The sequence below is a fragment of the Myotis daubentonii genome, chromosome 3 (genome assembly GCF_963259705.1).
Source record: "Myotis daubentonii chromosome 3, mMyoDau2.1, whole genome shotgun sequence".
Lineage (NCBI taxonomy): Eukaryota > Metazoa > Chordata > Mammalia > Chiroptera > Vespertilionidae > Myotis > Myotis daubentonii.
The window spans coordinates 189,827,705-189,843,461 of NC_081842.1; the positions used below are offsets into that span (position 1 = coordinate 189,827,705).

At 41.6% G+C, this 15,757-nt stretch overlaps 1 protein-coding gene across 8 annotated transcripts in view; it reads right to left on the bottom strand.

Annotated features, from left to right (window-relative positions):
* The window catches only part of FOXJ3 (forkhead box J3), a 133,241-nt gene that overhangs the window by 66,172 nt on the left and 51,312 nt on the right, over window positions 1-15,757 (bottom strand). For 7 of the 8 annotated variants that reach the window (XM_059689785.1, XM_059689792.1, XM_059689790.1 and 4 more), the window contains exon 3: window positions 12,605-12,929. In XM_059689785.1, the coding sequence (XP_059545768.1) occupies window positions 12,605-12,929 (325 nt within the window). Of the gene's footprint in view, window positions 1-12,604; window positions 13,042-15,757 lie in introns of all 8 variants that reach the window. The other variant, XM_059689788.1, reaches the window with a different exon arrangement.

A 15,757-nucleotide genomic window follows, 5' to 3' on the forward strand; every position in this document is an offset into this window, starting at 1 on the left:
ATCCAAGAATGATGACCTCTCCCAAACAATGAGAAAACAATGGGTTAGTCCACTCCCTCCCCAAATCACACCTATCTGAACAGCCTTAGAAAGCTGAGATTGCAAGGCAGCCCAAAAAATGAAATTCCTGAGAGGGATAAGCCCATTCAGTGAGAACGGGGACAAACTGTCTCACCTTTTGGCAGAGCCTGAGAGAAAGAAATGACCACCATCTAAGAAATTAGCTAAAAGTTGAAAGTCCGAGCATGAGCTAGTCTGTCAGTTTAAAGCAGGGCTGGGGAACCTTTTTTCTGCCAAGGGCCATTTGAATATTTATAGCATCATTCACTTAATATAATTCATTTAATATAAATTTATGTTGCTATGAAAAAAAGCTCCTAGACTTACTGAATTTTGAATCCTGCCTGTGGTAGCCTTGGCAGGGCCAGACCAAATGACTTCGCAGGCCGGAGGTTCCCCACTCCTGGCAACAAGGTTCCCAGACACAAGAGAAGCTCCCATTCACTTTCAAGCTCTTCTCCATGCACCGTCACCATATGCTCACAAGAAAGACTGGGGGGGGGGGGGGGGGGGGATTAGGAAAAGAGACCAAAGAAAGTCTCCTTTACTGCATAAGCAGCAAAGAGGCAACTGACAAGCACAAAGAAGGAGACAAAGCCCCGCCTCCTTCTATAGGTATTACAAAGCAAAAAACTTAAGGTAGGGGCAGCAAAATCTCTCACTCATAAGACTCTGGCAAAGACTGCTTCTAAGGAAGAATGGGGGGAAAAAACTTCTGCCTGTAGGGAGGGATAGGAAACCCCTTCCCAGGACATAGGCAAAGATCTACTGCTGATGGGAGAAGAGTAGAAGCAAAATCCTTTTACCTCTGGGACAGTGCAAAAATACCTTAGCTGAGGGAGGGGCAGAAAATTATCCCAAAAGCAATTACAGATAGAAGGCTAGTCTGGCTGAAGGAAAGAAACACTAAAAAAGCCACACTCCCAAGTCCAAGGGCCTGAGTAAGACTGAAGCTAAATTAAAACATCAGGTAAAACCCCCAACCCTACCAGTGAGTAATAAGCAGAAACAATCTGATAGAGAAGAGGTAGAAGTGTCTCTCATCCCTACCTGTAGCAAGATGGACAGAGACAACTAAAATCTAAAAATAAAGCAGGAAAACTGAGAAAAGCCTACAAGCACCTAAGCCAGTGATGGCGAACCTTTTGAGCTCGGCGTGTCAGCATTTTGAAAAACCCTAACTTAACTCTGGTGCTATGTCACATATAGAAATTTTTTGATATTTGCAACCATAGTAAAACAAAGATGTATATTTTTGCTATTTATTTTATATATTTAAATGCCATTTAACAAAGAAAAATCAACCAAAAAAATGAGTTTGCGTGTCACCTCTGACACGCGTGTCATAGGTTCGCCATCACTGACCTAAGCCCTCCATTCCTAGCCCAAAGTAATAGGAGCCTACTGCTGGAGAAATGTAAAGTCTGCAGTATACTGAGAGCAAAGATATAAACAACAAAACCCATATCCAGTGCAAGTACTGATTGATTCAACTCCCCACAAAAATGACCTGGGACGAAAGATGCTTGTCCATTTATAAATAGTATTTGTAATACTATTTATCTCAGTCTCCTACACATCTATCTGGCACTCAATCAAAAATTTTAAGAGATAGAAAAGCATGGGGGGAAAAAACCATTGTCAAGAGATAAGAAACAAAATCCAATTGAGAGATGACTCAGGTGTTAGAACTATCAGATAAGAACTTTAAAATAACTATAACTAATATGTTAAAACTAGAGGCCTGGTGCACAAATTCGTGCACAGGTAGGGTCCAACCAGCCAGGGGGAGGGGCCAAGGGCGGTTGGCTAGCCAGCCCCATCCCGTGGTCCAACTCCCAGTAGAGGGGACAATTTGCATATTAGCCTTTTATTATATAGAATACCAAGTAGAAAAAAGTGGTAACTTGTATAAAGAGATGGGGAATTTCAACAGAGTTGCGGAAACTATAAGAAAAGAGTCAAATGTGAATGAAAGATAGAACACATGATCAAAGATAAAGAATTCCCAGATGGACTCATCAGTAGACTGGACACAACTATGGAGAGGTTCAGATAGCTTGAGGATCAATCAATAGAAATCATATAAACTGACACACACAACATCATCATCATTATCATCATCCAAGACAGGGGTGGGCAAACTTTTTGACTCAAGGGCCACAATGGGTTCTTAAACTGGACCAGAGGGCCGGAACAAAAGCATGGACGGAGTGTTTGTGTGAACTAATATAAATTCAAAGTAAACATCATTACATAAAAGGGTACGGTCTTTTTATTCAATAGTTTTATTCATTTCAAATGGGCGGATCCGGCCCGCAGGCCGTAGTTTGCCCACGGCTGATCCAAGACTATGGAACAATACAAGTAATCTGAGTCCCAGAAGGAGAGAAAAGAAAGCAATGAGGCAAAAAAAAATTTGAAGTAACAGTCAAGAATCTTCGAAAAATAACACAAGACATCAAATCACAGATGAAAAGAATTTCAGAGAACACCAAGCAGAATAAAAAATCCACACACTTATGTTCATTAATCAAAATGCTGAAAGTCAAACTGAAAAGGGTACACTGAAGGCAGCAAGAGTAAAAAAGATTACATACAGAAAAATAAAGATAAGGATTATAGCAAATGTCTCAAAAACTATGCAAGATAGAAGACAGAATGACATTTTTAAAATACTAAAATTTTTAAAACTGTCAATTTTATACCCAGTGAAAATACTTCCCCAAAATTAAAGCAAAACAAAGACTTCCAGACACACAAAAGCTGAAATAATTAATTGCCAGTTGGCTGGCAATTTTATAAGTTCTTTAGGCAGAAGTATGATACCAAGTGGAAACTTGTATCTACAAAAAAATAAAGAGTTCCACAAATTGTAAAAAGGGAGGCAAATTTTAAAAAACACTTTTTCTTATTTATGCCTTTAAAAAATAACTGTTAACATAATTTATTATGGGGTTTACAAAATGTACAAGTAAAATGGATGCTATTGTAGCACAAAGGATGGGTCAGAGGAATTAAAATTATTCTATAATAAAGAGCTACTATGGCTAATTAGACCGAACAGCAGAACAACCAAACAGCAGAACGACCATCCAGACAACCATCCAGACGACCTTCCGGACGAAGCCGGGGCTGCGAGAGCCAGCCGAGGCAGCTGGGGCTGCGAGGGCCGGGCCTCTTGCACAAATTACATGCATCGGGCCTCTAGTAAAATTTATAAAGTTCTTCCACTATACAAAAAATGCTATATTTGAAGGTAGAATGTGATAAGCTAAAGATGGGTCTGGAAAACCCTACAGCAATCATTAGCAAAATTTAGTTAGAGGTATAACAAATAAAATAATAATGGAGATAAATTGGAATCATATACTCAATCCAAATTGAAAAGACAATAAAAAGAAAGAGCTAATTAAACAAACTGAAGTGCATCAATCTACCTTAAAAGTTCAAGAAGGGGGTAGGGGTGAGGTGGAAATGAGATGGTCAGAAGAAATCAAGACAGTGTATTTTCTAAATGGTTTCAGGGAAAGAACACATCTCTAAAAAACTGAAATACTCTAAGTCTTTAAGGCTCTGCCCTATGTCCTTTTTTCATTTCTACATTTGCTACCTAGGCAATCTCATCAATAATCATGGCTTCAATGACCACCTATGACACTTAAATCTATCTAAATCTCCAAACAAGAACTTTCTCCCAAGTTCCTAACATATTTTCAAACATCTACTAGACCAGTGGTCGGCAAACTCATTAGTCAACGGAGTCAAATATCAACAGTACAACGACTGAAATTTCTTTTGAGAGCCAAATTTTTAAAACTTAAACTATAAAGGTAGGTACATTGTTATTAACTTAATTAGGGTACTCCTAAGGCTTAGGAAGAGCCACACTCAAGGGGCCAAAGAGCAGCATGTGGCTCGCGAGCCGCAGTTTGCTGACCACGGTACTAGACATCTCCAGAAACACCTCAAATTCAACATGTTTAAAACTAAACCAGCCGAATCCGGTTTGGCTCAGTGGACAGAGCGTCGGCCTGCGGACTGAGAGGTCCCGGGTTCGATTCCGGTCAAGGGCATGTACCTGGGTTGCAGGCACATCCTCAGTGGGGGATGTGCAGGAGGCAGCTGATCGATGTATCTCTCTCATCGATGTTTCTGACTCTCTATCTCTCTCCTTTCCTCTCTGTGAGAAATCAATAAAATATATTAAAAAAAAAAAAAAAAAACTAAACCAATCTTTATTTCCAGTGTGATCATCTTCCCGTTTTCCCTTTTCACTGAAAGAATTATTCACATACAAGTTTCAATCAGAAACCTCTAAGACATCCTTAACATCCTTCTTCCTTCTCACCATATATAACAAATCTGTCACCAAATCTTATTAAACCTATCTTTGATCTACCTATTGTATTCCATCTCTTCTGTTACTATCCCAGTCCAGGCACCAGTATCACCAAATGTAGTACAATAGCTACCTAACTGGTGCCCATCCTCCACTTCCCTCTTTTTGCCCTTCCTTCACTATTCTCCACCTTGCAGGCAATTATCTCTTCACAAAGTAAATCTGATGTTACCCTTTCACTTAAAACCTTTCAACAATTTTCCATTGCACTTAGGATAAAATCCAAAATCCTTAACAAAGCCTCCAAAGGCACTTCATCATCTGACCCTACCTTACTGTCTATACTTATCCCCTCCAATGTTCTCTCATCTCTAGGCTTTCCATTTGTTGCTCCCTCTGCAAAGATTGCCCTCAGTCTTACTCCATCCCTTCATCTGATTGAGTCTACTTAACTTTCAATTTGTTCATGGTTTAAACAACACTTGTTTAGGGAAATCCTTTCTGAATTTCAGATAATATTGCATTAGGGCTCACTGAAGTTGTAACCCAGAAATCTAAATTTTGAAAACACTATACGAGATTTTTATTTTAAACTTGAGTTTAAATTGGTACCTCCAATTCAAATCAACAACTATATTCCTACCTGTATTTCTCTTCTTATACTGTAAGAGGTCTGGTTTCCCAAAACATCAATACATGTACTCATTTGTTCTACACTAACAAGTACATAAAACAGTTTCAGAATTTCTCCCAACTTCTTTTCTTAGAGTTATTGGAGATACAGACTGATTCTAGCAAAATATCACTACAAATCTACTAACTAAAGTTCATGATTTCTTGGCAATTCCTTTAATCCTTAGTATAAATCCTATGAAGGTATATAGTTAGGAAGCTCTTTCCAAAAGTGTCTTGAACTTTTTTCTTGTGATTTACATACCCATTTGATATGATGTAAGGCTTACTTGTGTCTGCTTATATTTAGTTTTAAGGGTTCCTTTTCCCATCCTTTTTTTTCCTATTTACGTGTGTGTGTGTGTGTGTGTGTGTGTGTGTTTTCTTAATCCTCACCCGAGGGTATGTTTTCCATTGATTTTTAGAGAGAGCGGAAAGGAGTGAGAGAGACAGAGAGAGAGAAACATCAACGTGAGAAAGATACATCAATTGGTTGCCTCCCACACTCGCACCAACCTGGACTGGGGATTGACCCTGCAACTTGACAGCCCTTGAATGGAATCCAACCTGCAACCTTCAGTCTGCAGGCCCACGCTCTAACCACTGAGCAAAATTGGCTAGGGCACTTTTGGGTAAAACACATGGTTCCACACTCAAAACTATGTAAAAAGGTATACTTGAAATCTTAATCCCTTCTATCTCAGTTCCATCCATCCTCTATAGCAGCGGTTCTCAACTTGTGGGTTGCGACCCCTTTGGGGGTTGAACAACCCTTTCACAGGGGTCGCCTAAGACCATTGGAAAACACATACATAATTACATATTGTTTTTGTGATTAATCACTATGCTTTAATTATGTTCAATTTGTAACAATGAAAATATATCCTGCATATCAGACATTTACATTACGATTCATAACAGTAGCAAAATTACAGTTATGAAGTAGCAACGAAAATAATTTTATGGTTGGGGGTCACCACATGAGGAACTATATTAATGGGTTGCAGCATTAGGAAAGTTGAGAACCACTGCTCTATAGGTAACTATCCTACCCTATCTAATAAAAGAGAAACATGGTAATTAACCGTAACTTCGCTACCCTTCCCATTGGCTCATCAGTGAGATATGCAAATTAACTGCCAACCAAGATGGCAGCCGGCAGCCAGACAGCTGAAGCAAACAGGAGGCTTGCTTGCTCCAGCGACCGAGGAAGCCAAGGTTCCCCGCCTGCCACTGCCGGCCTCTGAGCTTGCACTCTAAGAAACAATGTTGCAATTATAGAACCTAAACAAACCGCAGAAACCTGCTTTCAGCCAGCCGGCCTCAGAGCTGGAGTTGAAACAGTGTTTCAATTATAGAACCCAAACAAACCCAGATCAGCAGCCGAGGTCTCAGAGCTGGAGCCGAGCCTCAGAGCTAAAGCCGGCTCTCAGCTCCAGTGACAGCCATAGAAGGTAAATAAATCCCAGAATAACAAAAAAAAGAAAAAAAGGAGAGGTTGGGAGCTTCAGTCACCCGCCAGCCTAAAAACGGCACTCAGCCCCTCACCCAGACTGGCCAGGCACCCCAGTGGGGACCCCCACTCTGAAGGGGGTGTGACCAGCTGCAAACAGACATCATCCCCTCATCCAGGTGGGCCAGGCACCCAAGCGGGACCCCCACCCTGATCCCGGACACTCTTCAGGGCAAACCAGCCAGCCCCCACCCGTGCACCAGGCCTCTATCCTATATAGTAAAAGGGTAACATGCCTCCCAGCACCGGGATCAGCGGAGCCGCGAGGCCTCCTGGCCCCTGGAGCAGTGTGACAGGGGGCAGCGCCCAAACCCCGATCGCCCTGCGGCTCTGTGTGTGACAGGGGGCTGGGCCCCAACCTCCCTATCCGCCCTGCTCTGTTCGTGACAGGGTGCGGCGCCTCAACCCCCCCATGGGCCATGCTGTGTGTGTGACGGGGTAGAGCCGCAACCTCCCCATTGGCCCTGCCCTGAGTGTGACAGGGGGGAAGTGCCCCAAACCCCTGATCAGCCCTCCTCTGTGGGTGATAGGGGGTGGCGCCCCAACCCCCTGATCGGCCCTGCTCTGTGTGTGACAGGGGGGAGCTCCCCAACCCCCTGATCGACCCTGCTCTGTGCATGACAGGGTACGGAGCCTCAACTCCCCTGATGGGCCCTGCTCTGTGCGTGACAGGGGGCAGCGTCCCAACCCCCTGATCAGCCCTGCTGTGTGTGTGACAGGGGGTGGCGCCTCAACCTTCCCATCGACCCTGCCTTGAGTGTGACAGGGGGCGGTGCCCCAACCCGCTAATCGGCCCTACCCTGAGCATGACTGGGGGTGGCATCGCAACCTCCCGATCCGCCCTACTCTGTGCATGACAGGGGGTGGCGCCCCAACTCCCCAATCAGCCCTGCTCTGAGCCCGACCTGGGGCTGCACCTAGGGATTGGGCCTGCCCTCTACCATCCGGGAGCGGGCCTAAGCCAGCAGGTCATTATATCCCGAGGGGTCCCAGCTGTGAGAGGGCACAAGTGGGGCTGAGGGACACCCCCGCTGCCAGTGCACAAATTTTTGTGCACTGGGCCTCTCGTCGTACATAACAAAAGCCTAATATGCAAATCGACCAAACAATGGAATGACTGGTGGAATGACCAATCACTATGATGCGCACTGACTACCAGGGGGTAGACACTCTACACAGGAGCTGTCCCCAGCCCCCAGGCCAGCCAAGGCATATGCCAGTGGCCCCTCCCCACCGCCCCCCCCCCATCACCCCACCAGTCGCCTCCCACAGAGGGATGCAACAGGGGGCAGCAGCAGTAGACGGGGCTGGCGAGTGGGTGGCACCAGGCCGGTCAAGGCAGGTGCCAGCAGGGGCCCCCTCAAATGCCCTGCTGGTTGCCCCACAGATCTGCCTTGATTGCAGGCCAGGCCTTGGGACCCTACTCATGCACAAATTTTGTGCATCGGGCCTCTAGTGTTTGTTTCTCATTTATTATTCTTGTTTCTTTTTTTATAATAATAAACAAATACATATTTTTATTTTTCCCCCACATAAAAAAATAGCATAATACACCCTCACATACACATAACACTCTTGTATTTTTCTTTTTATTACCCTATACTCCAGTAACATAATAGGTTAATTTTCTTTAGTAAGGTGAATAGCACCAAAACTTAAATTCCTTTACATATAGTTCAGATTATAAAATCATTTAATTATGGAAAATTCAGAGAATGTTTTTTAGACTCTTATGAAATATTTAGAGTTATTTTTAATATGTAATTTCCCTTCAATGGCCTGACAGAAAATGAAAGGGAGTTTTACCTAAATATTAAAATTCTATTTCAATCCTTTTGCGTGACCATGAGCACATTTCCTCCTCTGGGTGACTTCAGTTGGCTCTACATTTCTGGAAAGGTGATTGACAGCTACTTTAGGATCATTCTTAGCCTACTTCAACCAATACAAACTAAATGATTTCCCACTTTCCCCTAACCCATCTCCTCCATATCTAAAGAAGATACAGTGAGTAGCAGATTGTAGGAGTGTGCTAAACAATCTAAGGACAAAGAACAGAAAGTAAAACCTGAAAAAAGAGATAGGACCTGAACAAAGGAGGAAGAAAACAAGTTTCCATTTGTCTACCTTTGAAATGCTCAAAATATTTCTATGTTTACAAAAATAAATTTAAAACTGATCATGGCAAGTTCTAGGCACCTAAAATTGGGTGGAAGGAACTTTTCTTAAAAAATACATTTTTATTGATTTTAGAGGAGAAAGAAAGAGATAGAAACATCGATGAGAAACATCAACATGGATCAGCTGCCTCCTGCACACACCCCCTACTGGGGATCAAGCCTGCAACCCAGCCCTGATAGGGAATCAAACCTGTGACCTCTTGGTACATGGGTCAACGCTCAACCACTGAACCACACCAGCCAGGCTGGAAGAAACTTTTTAAAAGAATAATTATGAAACACATATCTCTGAAAATATTAAAGGTCTATCTAAAGCAACAGAATGGACAAAATAATCTCTCTAGTGTATCTTTTAGTTCTAAAAGCAACATCAGCCCTAACCGGTTTGGCTCAGTGGATAGAGCGTTGGCCTGCGGACTGAGGGGTCCCAGGTTCCATTCTGGTCAAGGGCATGTACCTTGGTTGTGGGCACATCCCCAGTCGGGGGTATGCAGGAGACAGCTGATTGATGTTTCTCTCTCATTGATGTTTCTAGCTCTCTGACCCTCTCCCTTCCTTTCTGTAAAAAATCAATTAAAAAAAAAAAAAGCAACATCATCCTTCTCCATCCACTCCCATTTCTCCTCTTTTAACCTTCTTTCGTCATTGTATCTAAATCATGCATGTACCAATTGAAATTGTATCACTACTTCTAACCCAGTTTCATACCATGATTTGGGCTGAGCAGAACCAAAAACTCAGTAGACTGGATTTGGCTCTCTCAGGTGGACTTACACTTCAGCAGAAGCTGAGGTCAGACAGGTAAATGAGATATATAACCAAACTTGATGTACTACTAGAGGCCTGGTGCACAGATTCATGCACCACTGGGGTCCTCGGGCCTGGCCTGTGGGGATCAGGCTGAAACTGGCTTTCCGACATCCCCCAAGGGGTCCCGGATTATAGGAGGGCACAGGCCAGGCCAAGGGACCCCACTGGTGCACGATCCGGGTGGCGGAGGGACAGCAAGAGGGCTCCAGGGCATGTCCAGCCCATCTCACCCAGTCCCAGTCAGCCAGACCCCAGCAGTAAGCTAACCTACCAGTGGTCAGTACACGTCATAGCAAGTGGTCGAACGGTCAGACACTTAGCATATTAGGCTTTTATTATATAGGACAGGATTACCTGCCAAACTTGGATCAAGCTCTCCGGCTCGGCATTTACGAACTCATGGGATTGATAGCTTCTGGCTCCATCCCAACTCTTCTGTTCTCTACTAAGAACCCCTACAATTGTTTCCTGGAAGCTATTAAAAAGACCTCCCCAGCACTAGCTGGTTTTGCTCAGTGGATAGAGCGTCGGTCTGAGAACTGAAAGGTCCCAGGTTCGACTCCAGTCAAGGGCACATGCCTGGGTTGTGGGCTTGATCCCCAGTGAGGGACTTGCAGGAGGCAGCTGATCCATGATTCTCTCTCATCATGGATGTTTCTATCTCTCTCTCCCTCTTCCTTCCTCTCTGAAATCAATAAAAACATATTTAAAAAATAAAATAAAAGCCCTGACCGGTTTGGCTCAGTGGATAGAGCGTCGGCCTGCGGACTGAAGGGTCCCAGGTTCGATTCCGGTCAAGGGCATGTACCTTGGTTGCGGGCACATCCCCAGTAAGGGGTGTTCAAGAGGCAGCTGATCGATGTTTCTCATCGATGTTTCTAACTCTCTGTCTCCCTTCCTCTCTGTAAAAAATCAATAAAATATATTTTTAAAATAAATAAATAAATAAAATAAAAAATAAAAAGACATCCCCAAATCATAGTCTTCTTCAAAATATAGTTAAATTCCATTTCCTCAATAGTTTTCTAACATCTCTCCCTTCCCTGTACTCTCAAAGCACTTAAGCTTTGTGCCACTCAATTCATAACCTCATCATATTTCCCATAAGCTCTTCTAAATTCTCACAGCAATTATTAACTACACCTTTTATTTAATACTTTCATTGGGTGTTTTTATGGCTTACACACAGTAGGTGTGCTCAATTATTCAACTCTTTAAAGCACAGCATTCTACATTTCTCAATTTGCCCTAGCGGATTTGGCTCAGTGGATAGAGGACCGGCCTGTGGATCAAAGGGTCCTGGGTTCGATTCCATTCAAGGGCACATACCTTGGTTGTGGCTCCTCCCCAGCCCAGGCCCTGGTCATGAGGCAACCAATCAAAGTGTTTCTCTCATATAGATGTTTCTGTCTTTCCCTCTCTCTTCCACTCCCTCTAAAAGATAAATGGAAAAGTATCCTCAGATGAGGATTAACAACAACAACAAAAAAGGCGCCAACCTGTAAGAGCTATGAATGGCCAAAGCTGTAACAATTTGAGCAACAATAACAGTACAAATAATAAAATGTCCATCAAAGCATAATATTACAAATGATTAAATAAATAAGTAAATACAAGGGAAAGAAAAGGCAACACTTCCTTACAGAAGAATCCCAATTAATAAGTGTATAAGGAATAAAGAAAAAAAGAAAATCACCACTAAAAAACAAAAACTGCTATAGATATGATCCACCAGTAAATGCTAAAATTAATGAGCAATAGTTTAAGAAAAAACAGGGTACTTGAATGCCCTCAAAATATTTCCCCAAAACATCTTATAATTTACAAAGTAAGAAACAGTAATTTTATAGTTGAGAAACCTGGCACATACCACGTTAACCAAAGAATCAAGGTTAACATTACCAGCAATAAGACATGGTGACATCAAGTACCCCTGATACCATATACAAACAAGGACACATCACCTTTGCATTATTCTGCCCCAAAATACATTATCTCACTCTAATTATGAGAAAACATCAGACAATTCCAAACTGAGAACTATTGTCCAAAGCACCTGATAAGTAAGTACTCTTCAAAAGTGTCAAAGGTCGTAAAAACAAGAAAGGATTGAGGAACTGTTACAAATTGGAGGAAACAAAGGAGACATAACAACTAAATGAAATGTGGGATCCTGGAACATAAAAGAACATTAGTGGAAAAACTAATAAAATGTGAATAAACTCTGTTTACTTAGTAGTTAAAAGTACTGTTTTAGTCAAAAGTATTGTACCAATATTAATTTCTTAGTTTTGATCACTGCACTGTGGTTATAAAAGATGTTAATATAGAGTGTGAAGGACATATGGAAACCCTTTGTAATAATTATGTAACTCTTCTATAAATCTAAAATTCTTTCAAAATAAAAATATTTTGAAAAATCTTGGGTGATAAAAACAGTACTAATTGCAATGCTACATTAATTTTATATATATATATATATATATATATATATATATATATATATATATTTTATTGATTTTTTACAGAGAGGAAGGGAGAGAGATAGAGAGTTAGAAACATCGATGAGAGAGAAACATCGATCAGCTGCCTCCTGCACATACCCTACTGGGGATGTGCCCGCAACCCAGGTACATGCCCTTGACCGGAATCGAACCTGGGACCCTTCAGTCCGCAGGCCGACGCTCTATCCACTGAGCCAAACCGGTTTTGGCAATGCTACATTATTTTATTTTACCTTAGACTCACTGTCAACTTACCTGAACTATATTGTTTTCCTGTGAATGCTACATTATCTCTGCTCTTATTTTATGCTGAGTCAGTAACATAATAAAGCTCTAACAAACCAATATTCTACCAAAAAGATATTCACTAACTAAAAACACTTAATGTCCTTTGATACCCTAAAAATGACTAGTAATTAGAATTTCATCTTCAAATATAAGCCTACACAGAGCTTTATCTTCAAGAGAAGCCAATATTATTATTGCTTACAGCATAAAAATATAAATTTAAAAAAATCCTTACCTTCCAACCACTGCCAGCCTCTCTATAATATGGGAAGTTATCACAAATCCACTGGTAAATCTCACTTAGGGTCATTTTCTTTTTGGGTGAGCTATTAATGGCAAATGTAATGAGGCTGGCATAACTGTAAGGAGGTTTCCCATCTTTGTGCTGTTGGACTTCTTCCTGGTCCAGAGTTGTATTTGGGTCAAGGAGTGCATTCTTCTTGGAAATTCCTGTTCCATGTGCATTTTGTGTAGCATCAGATTTTTGAATGGCTGCTCTCATGGTGAGCTGTGGTAACCAGTCCATAGATGTTAGGCTGCTCTCCAATTCAGATGTCATCCTGAAGGTAAATAGACTCCTTAGTCAGTATCAAGGAAAGAACCCCTGCTTCTCAAAATATCCAATATTCACAAATCTAGGAGTTCCAAAGTGAGGGAAAGCCTGAGTTAAATCTGGAGGGAAAAGATTGAATATGTTAATAACCAAACCAAATATTTAAGAGATCAACATTTTCAATCTTTTTTCTTACTTTTATCCTCTTCAAAACACAACAAATTTGATTTTAAAATGTTTAAGATACAGCACAATATGTAAACACAGAGTGATTCTGATGCCATCCTTTACTCACCAACAATAAGGGCCCTTTAAAAACTGTACATTTGGTATTTCTTTTACACAAATTTTAAGGAAGTCATACAAACAAAGTAGAAGCAAGAGGTCAGAAAAGTACCTAAGAAATAGGCTCAGGAATTTGCACAGAGAAAATAAGATAGAGCTGAGCAGGTAAAAGATAAAAAGAGTAAAGAAGGGTAGACAGGCCGAAACCGGTTTGGCTCAGTGGATAGAGCGTCGGCCTGCGGACTGAAAGGTCCCAGGTTCGATTCCGGTCAAGGGCATGTGCCTGGGTTGCGGACACATCCCCAGTGGGAGATGTGCAGGAGGCAGCTGATCGGTGTTTCTCTCTCATCGATGTTTCTAACTCTCTATCTCTCTCCCTTCCTCTCTGTAGAAAATCAATAAAATATATTTAAAAAAAAAAAAAAAAAAAGAAGGGTAGACAGGAATATCAAAGAGACAGACTAGCTGGGGGCGTTGACAGTAAAGAAGAATGCAAACTCAAGGACAGTGATGAACAGGAGAAAAGGAGGATAGACAGGACCAGGCAGTATCTTTTAAAATGAACAAATCAAGGAACAAGTTTAAGAAAACTAACTGAAGATCTGGGAACATTAAATATAAGGCATTAAATCATATAAATGGACAGCAAGAAAAGCAGCATTAAAAGCTCAAGAATAGGTTTAATCTAAACATCCAGTGATCTGGATTCTGTAATGTATTTCACTCCAAAGCTGAAAATTTTAGATCATTATAATCCAAAGAAAGAAAAAAGAAAAATAAAATCTGACAGGTTAACACATTCTGGAGAGGAAGCTCTTCTAGGAATTAAAAGTACAGGGGGAAAAAAAGCATGACACTTCACAATGGAATTGCTAACTTTCAGCAGAAGGTACCAACTTTTCTATCCTGGGATCAAAGAAGCAAGAATAGTGACCCTGACTATAAAGTAAAGAAGAATGAAAAGCTTCTAAATTATATCAAAATATAGGGGAAAAAGAGAACAAAGTAAGAAACTTAAAGTGCCTCATTGAAAAGAAAAAAATGTGTGGCTAAGTCCATCCAAGTGACTGCAGATAAAAAAGCAACGAGGTATGCACTTAGGATCTGAATTTCTGGGAGAACTGATAAAGAATACAGGCTCTTGAGTCAGGCAGACTAGAGTTCAAGTACTGATTCTACCAATTACTTGCTATGGGACCATGAAAATGCTAATATTTCTAAACTCCAGCTTTCTCATCTATAAAATGAAAAAATAGTAGCTACAGTTAAAATATTACTTTGAGAATGAAACACGATAACATATGCACCAAAGAAACATTCAATAAGTGCTAGTTATTATAGGAGTATCTTGGGAGGGTACTAATGCCCTATAAAGTAACCAGGATTAAGCACCAGCTATTATAAACAACCATGAGAATTATATCTGCATTGCCAATAGAATCCTATTATATACTAGAGGCCTAGCGCACAAAATTCATGCACAGGTAGGGTCCCTAGGCCTGGCCTATGATCAGAGCCAATCTTCCCCAGCTGCTGGCAGTTGGCCCCATCCCCTGCTGCAAACACGAATCACTCTCTATGTGTGGGGCGACCAGCGGGACGATAGGGGCCCCACTTGCTCACACCCGCCTTGGCCTGGCGCCACCCGCATCCGCCACCACCCACTCCTGGTTTCCCATTCCCCATCGGCCAATCGGAGACTGCCGGCAGGTGGGGAGGGACCAAGAGGTTGGCCAGCAGGACCCAATCAGGCGATTGGGACTGCGGGAAACTCCTGCATTGAGCTTCTGCCCCCTGGTGGTCAGTGTGCGTCATAGCAACCAGCAGTTCCACCGTCCAGTCTATCTGCATATTAGCCTTTAATTATATAGGACTAGAGGCCCGATGCACAAAATTCATGAAAGGGGCTCGGCCCTGGCAACCATGGTGACTGCCTTGGCCCTCACAGCCCTGGCTTCGTCAGGAAGATCGTCCAGACAGTTCATTCTGCTGTTCGGCTGTCCAGTCTAATTAGCATATTATGCTTTTATTATTATTGACTATTTTTCAGATATTTAAATCCACAGTTTTACCTTTCTCATTTTCTCAAATTGCCTTAATTTCTATTATATGCATGTCTCTGGAACCTGAACTTTACATTCCTCTATCCAGCACCTTTAGCTTAAAAAAACATTTACCAATCTGCTCTCTAATCTCAACGAGAAATACTTGCTCCCACAAATAATAGGTTAAAAGAACTTCTGTACCAAAGGGACAAGATAATTTAGAAATCACAGAATGTCAAGAGAGTAGCAAAGTACCCTAGAAATTCGAGACCAATCCCTTCAATCTAAAAATGAAAAACTAAGGTCTGCTGAAGTTAAAAGACTTACCCAACTTCACATGATAGTTAACAGAACTAAAACCAGAGCCCAGATCCTCTAATGCCTAATCCAGTAGTTTTTCTACCATACCTCATTTGTAAAATGAGAATAACAACTTCACTGACATAAAGTACTTTGAACAGTGACTGGCAAATAGTAAATACTCAATAAATGTTAGCTACTGGTG